This window comes from Dysidea avara, chromosome 4, assembly GCF_963678975.1.
Source record: "Dysidea avara chromosome 4, odDysAvar1.4, whole genome shotgun sequence".
NCBI classification, from domain to species: Eukaryota; Metazoa; Porifera; class Demospongiae; order Dictyoceratida; family Dysideidae; genus Dysidea; species Dysidea avara.
In genome coordinates, this window is record NC_089275.1 from 41,338,229 (window position 1) to 41,347,838 (window position 9,610).

The 9,610-nt window shown below is 37.1% G+C and overlaps 1 protein-coding gene across 1 annotated transcript; it reads left to right on the top strand.

Moving 5' to 3' along the window:
• Positions 1-387: 387 nt before the first annotated feature.
• LOC136254046 (aqualysin-1-like) lies at positions 388-4,376 on the top strand. The gene is made up of 3 exons (XM_066046698.1): positions 388-815; positions 1,346-2,321; positions 3,374-4,376. Exons 1-3 carry the CDS (start codon positions 471-473, stop codon positions 4,225-4,227), a joined length of 2,175 nt encoding a protein of 724 aa, XP_065902770.1. The 5' UTR covers positions 388-470; the 3' UTR covers positions 4,228-4,376.
• The last annotated feature ends 5,234 nt before the right edge of the window (positions 4,377-9,610 follow it).

A 9,610-nucleotide genomic window follows, 5' to 3' on the forward strand; every position in this document is an offset into this window, starting at 1 on the left:
GTAGAATTGATTGTTCAATGTATCAGCTTTCTCTTTTACATCAGTAATTAGTTGGCTACTAGCTAATGTACAGGCGCCTAATGGAAAAAATTGTTTTATCATATTTCAGCCAGGGAAGGACATATTGAGACAACAACACAATAAACGAGTTCAGCGATTTGTATTGCATGGTGGAAAATTTTCGAGACAATGCTTATTTGCAATGGTTTCTGTTACGTTATACCCATTATAATACTCATACAAAACAATTTCTCCATACATTAGTACCCCAAATAACGCGGCCATCTTGTGCTCGTGACGTCATTGTGTAAAAAGGCCATTGCGAATTCTAAATTCACGTGATCAAAGCAAAGGGTTACGTCATAGCGGCGGCCGTCAAACAATGAATCGATATAAAAGACTTAGCTTCAAAAGTTTACTATTGTAGGTTTTCCTATAGTAAGAAGTTCAGCCGACTACTGGGGGTAGCTATGATTCTTGTTAAGTACTGCGTACTACTCTGCGTAGCAAGTTTAGTTACAGCTCAAAGGACTCCACCTCCTCGCATGGATCCTCCCACTCTTGAACTGGTAGATTCCAGGCCAGGATTTAGTCCGTTGTACCAGGGATCAGATCCGAGTTTGAGGAGAAATGGTAGATACATCATCAAACTGAAGGAGACTACAAGGTTTGACGATATGGGGAGATTGGTAGGAAAGTTAAGTGATCAAAACAAGAACGCTCCTGCAGGTTCTGTACCAGTACGAGGAATGAGTGGATACTCTACAGTAGGACTGGGAGTGATGGCTGAGTTGAATAAGGATGTTCTTGACGTGGTAAGTCCACAGTTAGTCCACTCTGCGTGCTGGTAGCTGCTAAAACAAGGGTGCATGTAAATTTACTGCATTGAGTAGCTAGCCGGCTATAGCTATAGCTAGCCAGTTTCACTAACGTTGTAGTGAGGTGACTTTGTATTGCAATGATGCATGAAGCTGAGATACGCAATAATCAGAGGTTGGATATATTGGCTTGGAACATAGCTTAAATCAGCAGTGAATATTCTAGCAGGTTTCCATACAGGATGCTAACTGCAAACTGTAACAGAAAAAAAATACGTAAGGAGGTATCTAGCTGGTTGTATAAAGAGTTGCTGCATGGCTTTAAGAAATCTGAGTAGCCAGCCATCAATCCTGCTTGTAATTGTCTCAGTAAGAAGCCTTACCATAACATAAACGTTACTTTATCTGATCCTTATGTCTACCAATTTGTACCTCTGTTCCAGATGTAATTACATGTACTGGGAAGCCATCCATATTTTATGTGCATGGCTACAGCACATTTTTCATCACTTAAATTTTTGTTATAGGTACGTCAAGATCAGGCTGTAAAGTATGTGGAAGAAGACCAGGTAGTCCACAATGCTAGTGAGTATTGGCATCGTGATCGTGTGGACCAGATAAAATTACCTTTGAATATGACGTATTGTCCACCTAATGATGGAGAGAATGTGGACATATATATACTGGACACTGGTATAGATTACTGTCACAAAGATTTTTGCGATAACAGAGCACAGTATGCTGGCTATAGCCCAGTGGTATCAGCAAGTAATCCTAATTCAAGAGGATGTGACTGTAATGGTCATGGCACTCATGCGGCAGCACTTGCAGCTGGTGGTATCCATGGTATAGCAAAAAAAGCTAAAGTATATTCACTGCCTGTGTTGGGATGTGATGGTCGAGGTTCATTTACAAACATCATATTAGCTTTAAACCATGTAGTGATGAGGGCTAACTCAGAACCAGATAGGAGAGTAATAGTATCAATGAGTTTAATTGGTCCAGTGAGCTTGGCTGTTAATGAAGCTGTAAAAAGAGTCACTAAAGAAGGAATTGTTGTTATAACTGCTGCTGGTAACTTTCTTACTGATGCTTGTAAATACACTCCATCATCTTCACCACATGCTATCACAGTTGGAGGAACTGCTAGAAATGATCTTCTTTACGTGACAACATTTTCTGGTACTAACTGGGGACGTTGTGTTGATATATTTGCACCAGGACAAGACATTGAGAGTGCTGGACGTTGTGGATGTAATGTACAGGCAATTGCAAAGTGTAATCAAATGTGTGACAGAGAGAGTGTTATGAGTGGGACATCAATGGCTACACCCATAGTGGCAGGGGCTGCAGCAATTTTGCTAAGTGCTGATATGTCACTTACTCCTGTGCAAGTCAAACAGAAGTTGATCAATGATTCAACAAAAAATAGGATTGATATGAGAGATATAAGACCAACATCAAGGACTGTAACACCTAACAGACTATTGTATGTTGGCAAAAGTAAGTTGCATGGTGAATTGCATATCTGTTCATTATAATAGGTAATTACTAAGCATGTTGTTGGTGTTCTTATATCATAACTTGATGGAGTCCATTTTTCTGTCAGTGACATTCACCTTAAACAGTATTCACTTGTACAAAGCTATATATATACTAGTGCTAGATATATTATATAATGAGGTAGATTCAAAGATATCCTCCTCCCAATCCTAAACAGGTATCCTAACCCAACAATAAGCTATCAAGATAGTCTCTAGTCAATATATCTAATAATGCAACCATCACAATAATAGCATGTAGTTGAATTTTTACTCTAATACAGCAGTCACCTACACTGAAATGCTAACTCTATCTCACCAAGACTTGCATTTGATAGACTGTAGCTGGCATAGATTGGGTATAATATAGACTTGATAACTCGTCAACAATAAAAAAGTTATAATAATTAGCTACTTCTTTAAGACCAGAAACATATTAAAAGATTAAACTTCAATATTAATTGCATTTAAGAGGTGCCTCAATTGATTTCAAAAATGAAGGCTTAAAATTAATATAGTTTTCAAGTATTGAGTATTTTGCATAGTCACCACATTGACTTTTGGAACTAAACATCGTGCCATAAGCACTAAACACAAAGAGTTCCTATCATAAGCTTTGGAAACTACACCTGCTACTAAATTACAGTGGGCATGACTTAGCTAGTCTGCGATATGCAATAGTCCACTCATCAATGCAGTCCCTGGTAAAGCATACTTGACTGCTCTATTAGAGTGTTTTAAAGCAGATGACTGCTCTGTTGATTGTTTTACTGGACAATGCTGTAAAAAGCATTGTACTGTAAACTCCAACTTGTATATTGACATAACATTCATTCCTCATTCTCACTTTCACTTCCCATTCTGTTCCCATTTACCTTGTTTACATGCTACTCTGACCACTGTGTGCCCCTCCCCTTGCCAGTTCCTGGATCCACCTCTGCTGGGTCATGTTAACCAAGTTTCTGTATGGAAATTATGAAAGAGTTTAATATTATAATCTGTGTTTCTTTATAGAACATTGTCCTTGTAAATCACGTGATCCCTGTGAGTCATCTGAACCTGAGTTGTGTGGTAGACCTTGGGAATATCAAGCTACTGAATTTTTACCATCAGTTGAACATAACAAACTAACAAGAGTTATCAATAAACAGAGAAAGAAGAAAAATCGGGTACCTTCATTTATTGCACCATACAACAAAGGAAGTGATGTATACTTTGCTGTAATCTTTAAAAGGGTTAGTAATGTTTCAGATTATCAAGTTGTGTTTGATATAGATGGTAAAAGAAATGCAAATTCCTTAGTAAAAAGCATGGCTGATGAAAATTATCATGTGGTACTTGCTACTTCATACTATGTGGATAATACTTTATATCATATGATTGTGTTTTTGAGGAGTAGCAGCGATTTGGAAATCCGTGTTCGTTTTGATCAACCTAGTTCCACCTATGCAAAATATAGTAAGTCTGCTATTAAAGATGGATTGAGTCTAGTCTCTAGGAGAGTCACTGTAAATTCTAGAGGTAGAAATCGTTATACAACAATCTACAGGCTGAATAGTGGCAGAAAAACAGTAGAACAAGATGAACTGACATTTGATGCTCTGGAAAAGAAGATTAACAGGCAAAGAAGGAATAAGCGCTATTTGGTACATATCGACACATATGTTGTTAAGGGTGAAACCAGATACAGTGTAATATTTACCAATGAGAAGATTGGAGAGTGTAAACAAGAGGTCATTTCTGGACGCAATCAGACTGAAATAGACAACATTGCAGAAAATCATAGAAAAGATGGATTTCTCATGACTGCCGTAGCTATCCAATCCCAAACATCTTTTCCATTGTTCATGGGTGTTTTTAGAAAATAGTACAGTATACATGTTTACAATACTAACAGTCTTCAATGTCTCCTTTATGTCTTAGGTATTGAATTGCTTTAGCTACGTATGAACTATTGCATGTTGTAGTGCACGATCTTATCTATAAAAATAGTAACAGTTGTGCATAAGGATTAAATAAGTACTGTAATTTGCTTTATTTTTGTGTTAAAAAATCATAGTGATTTTTTTGTGCAAAATATTTCATATCATTAGTATGAATGACTGCTTCGTTAGAGTAAAAAATTGCACAAGATTTTTTTAATTTTAGCATACAAAAAATTAATGTTTAACAATGAAAAAAAAAGAAGCAAAATATGATGATATTTGATGATCTAACATCTATTACACATAGTGGCAGAACTGTGGTAAGATTGCATGACTCATTGGTGGCAGCTGTTGAATAATTCCTAGATTGACTATATCCACATAAAAACAGCCAAGCTGTGAAAAAATGGTGCGGCCTTAAAAAGCCTGGGTGAAAAAAGTTGTGAAATCAAAGGTGGCAGCCAAGAAATGGCTGCAATGATGGTAATGCTAAAAAATTTTAATAATGGCTGTGTGCATTGTTAAAATTTATTAGCATTAACATCATTGCAGCCATTTCTTGGCCGCCACCTTTGATTTCACAACTTTTTTCACCCAGGCTTTTTAAGGCCGCACCATTTTTTCACAGCTTGGCTGTTTTTATGTGGATTTCACTCCTTTTTGTACTTTATAAGGCCCCAAACCAGCCTATGGCTAACTTTGAGGTTTGTTTTCACTCACATTTCTTCTTTTCTATGTAGATACAATGAGAAAGACTTATAAATGTATTTCATTGCATGATTTAATATTTGATAATATTATTGTAATACTCTAATAGAGTGCACATTTTTTTGAGGACTTTTAATAGAACATACATAGAATGTTCTAGAACAATCTAGTACTTCTATTGGTAGATCTATGAAAAATTACAAACGTTTGATTATGAGCAGATTTCAATTAGAAATTTCATTTATAAAGCAGAAATTAAGTGAGGTGCCGATCAGCCAAGGTAGCAGTGGTTCAGTGGTTAAGGATGCAGGTGTTAGGTATGGAGGTCCCTGGTTCGAACTCTGGTAAGTTTTTTTCGACATTTTTTGCACACCTTTTTTACCCCGCGGTGACTGTTCTATTAGAGTATTTCGATCCCGCGATTTTACACATGCTTAGTTTTTGCTTTATAACTCTGTGGCTGTAACTCTATTGCTATTCAAACTATCAAAAGGCACTGCTACGATGACCAGCCTATCTATACACCAATTTTCAAGTTATTTCTATACTTGGTTTACCCTGTAGCCGTGACAGAACTTTGATCTTTTTTTTACGTGAATAAACGCTCATAACTCCTTGAATATTACTCAGATTCACAACAAACTTAGTACGTAAATCCGCCGTTACACGCTCTTCATTTGTGCCAAAGATCGTGGCAATCGAGTTACACGTTTGCATTTCATTTTATTTTATTTAACCCGGGCTTGATGGACTGCCCTTGCCTATATACCACCCCCAGCACATAGGCACGTGCTGGACAACTGTAAAAAACGAAAGAAAAAGTAGAGTAACACAGCCAGCATGTTACTGACAAGTGGGACTCCACTTGCACTAAATCCATTGGTGGTGGAGCCCTAGTGTAAGCACCAATGGATGAACGCGCACCTCGAATGCACTGAATAGCCGAGCGGAGCAGAGAAAAGCCAAGACAACACCGAAGCCAACCCAGGACTACAGAGTATTCATCACCCCACTTAGCCGATAGGACGCTTATAGAAAACTGTGGCTTCGTGAGCCAACCCCTTGTTGCCGACATGATGATAGGTGTAAAAGAAGCATGCTCAACCTCACGGATTCTCTGAACATAAGCTCGACGCTTGGTATTCTCATGCTTCTTAAAGGTAGAAGAAAGTGATGAAGAACTGTTAGATGGGGCAAGTGGATTAAAAACGCGAACATCAATAAAACATCTCTCAGAACGACTATCCCAAAAACCATTCATGGCAATGTCCAAGCGAGCCCCTTCTTGAGTATTTGAGGTGGAAAGATGGAACTCATCAGGATTGTGGACGGGCTGCAGTTCTGGTTCAGTACACACCTGGGAGCATACTTCTGTCGTTTGCATTTTATAGTAATTTTTTTGCTAAGTGTGCGAAAAGAAATTGAAGCCCCCGTACGGCGTAAGAAGAAAAAAAACGAAAGTTTGAACGCCCATATCTCGCAAATGGCTGTTGCGAATTTAATCAAATTTTCTGTGTGGCGTACCCTACTTGGGGGACAGCTATAATGCAAAAATGGTGTGCTTTGGAGAAGGGGCCATGGAGGTATGCACACATGTTTTCTTTCTTCCTGTAAATATACTCACGGTATGGTCGCCGGCTTTCTTGGCCGCACGACACACTACCGTGTGTCTTGATACAGCTCAGCTGGTTCAGTTTTGCAAACTGTGGATATCATCACTCAAAATACTCTAATAGAACAATCGGTAAAAATCTAATAAGGCAATCAGTGATTGTTTGGTGTAGTATAGCAGTTGTATAATTTTATTCTTTTACACTGGCAGATCAATTTTATTTCTTTCACAATCTAGCTGCAATAGCTGGACCATATGCCCATATTACACACAAGTTGGAGGTTAGCAATTGTGAGGTTTTGAGACATCATTGCCCTAGAGCACAGTTAATAACAATGTTTAATACAACGTGTGTGTTTTACACACTGCATGAAAAATTATATTACATTATAGGTTGGGTATATACATCAACACATGCAGGCACAATCAACATGATTTTGGGGGGGGGGGGGGGGGGGGGATTGACCAGGCATGTAAAATAAGTCTATAATCATAATGAATAAAATTAATCTATTTTGTTACTGTGTTACCTAATTATTTGCATTATGGGCTAAATCCCTACACTGCATATGCATGCCGATCAGATTCCAACTCTACCCAGTCTATCACCTTATAGTATCTGGTAGCCACTATGCATTAATGAATTAATGTAAGATTTTCACTTTGCAGCACAAGTGCATGCTGAAGGTCTGTAGGACACCTGGTCCTACAGCCTGTTTAAAGATGTTATATTTGAAAGGTGCAGAAAGGACAAAATGCAATTCATATATACATAGCTCAGATCAAGAAATTTTGCTAGAATTGTGGTCGAGCATATCAATGGTCCCCCAACCGACTCAATCTCATTCATTTTTCACATGTTAAAGCTACTCAAAGGCTACATTGTAGGTGTTGTGCAAAATAGAGCTGGGAGATAATTTGAATAAAATTCCCTATAGAGATAATAGTAAAGTGTCTACATGTAAAGTTTTTGCAATTCCTAGGATGAAAAATTTATGGAATTGTCTACACTCTCTACCAACTCAACTTGTAGACTACTTTATGTATAGTTATTTGCTGAAACTCAATAAACTATCTTGAGATGGTCTATACATGTGACTGGATTTGCGAACTGAAAGGGGTCTTCCACACACATCCAATATATCAACTTTGACAATTGATTACTTCAGTTTGGGAAAAGTTATTGCCTTGAAATTTGGTCAGTAGTGTGCACCACCATAGGTTAACGGATGGTGAAAATTGCAGGTATATATCTTCCTTGAACACAAAGTTATGGTCTTCCAAGTTCATACAATTGGATATGTGTGGAAGACCTCTTTGTGCAAATCCGGTCACATATATGTGACCTGACTATATTAGTATTCTGTAACTTGTAGTATTATAATCGTTTAGTAAGTGCTGAAAACTGCAATACCATAACTTAATGGCACAAAAAGTTACAAGCCATAAATTTCGAAGAAGTAGGCAAGTTTTATGCGTCCACATTCCCTATTTTCACATTATACTAATGCACAAAATGTAGTTATGTTGTAATGGTTGTGAGAGGCACCAATACTGACTGTCAAATTTACTCTGTCTTACTCGGTATTCATTCCATCTTTGGACCTCTCTTTCAATTCTGCCTAGATTGAGAGAAAAACAGATTGCCGGTCCTACCAGTGGTCCATTATTGTTTAAAATAGAGTAAAGACAGAGTAGATACAAAGTTAGCATCAGTCAGTATCAGTATAAGAGTTTTACTGTGAGTTACATACTTGCTTACTTATACACTTCGTACGCATCAAAAATCATAGTTTTATAGATACAATAACTCACATCAAGTTTGCACAATATTAATAATATGTGACCCAATTTTAGAAAACATCCCTTTTGGTACATTGGTCAATTTTCACTTTTGTAGCTACAATGAGGCACTGGATGTTTATCTATATATCTTGTGTCAAAATTTCAGCTTAATATCTTGAAGGGTTCCAGAGATATGGTCAATTTACTGTCTAATACATTACAAAGTAACTTTTCATATTAATGCATTGATTTCTGTGAGTCATTAAGTGTGACAAATTGTGACAATTAAATCACTTTGTTTACAAATAATTCCATTTCTACTGTCTAAAAATATTATATGAAGTGTTCCAGGTCCTTTTCTTCAATTAAATTCCATGTATCATTGTCTAAGACTTAGTTTTAACCATTCTAGCACCTGAACAAATCACCCCATTTGTAAGTTAATTGGTGTCCCACGCATTGTGAAATCACTACATGGTCTGATAAAATCATCCATATCTCCTAGCAGAAAGAAGTTTTGGGTGTGAAATTTCACAGGAAGAAGGCTTAATAGTTGCTTCACCCAAAAGTGTAAAAAAATTAATTTTTAAAAAATTGCTGAAATTTTCTATTGAGTTTTCCTGCAAATTTTGCATGTGCCCAAAAGGACGGTTTTCCAAAATTGGGTCACATATGTACTGTATGTTTGATTAGGTTCAATCCACTCCTAATAGTTATGCAAATTGACTGTATGCATACAAGCGTCTGCTGGAACATGCCTAGACTACATGTTTCCAGAGAATCAAGTTGTTGCTGGTCTGGGATTGATTTCTGCATTTAATATGACTGTCTGAATTATCTAGTTTCACAGATCACAAGTTGGATGATGTTTATAAAAATTATATATCACATTTACTTCTTATGTAATGTACTAACACTTTTACAGCAACATAGACTAATGGGAGAAAAAAAGTTCAGCAATACCAAAGCTTCTAACAATACATAGCTACAGGCTTTCAGTACCTCTATCCCAGCAATACTTATAACTATATAGAATATTACAATCATTACTAGGACTAAGCTACGTGTATAACAACATTCACATTAATTCAGACGTATTCAACATGTGCAAACTACGTATGTAGTTCACTTTCAATACGCAATCATTGCAGCAATGACCACCTATAGTTCAGAAGCTACATGTCAAATCCCAAATGCACACATACAGATAACATGCATATA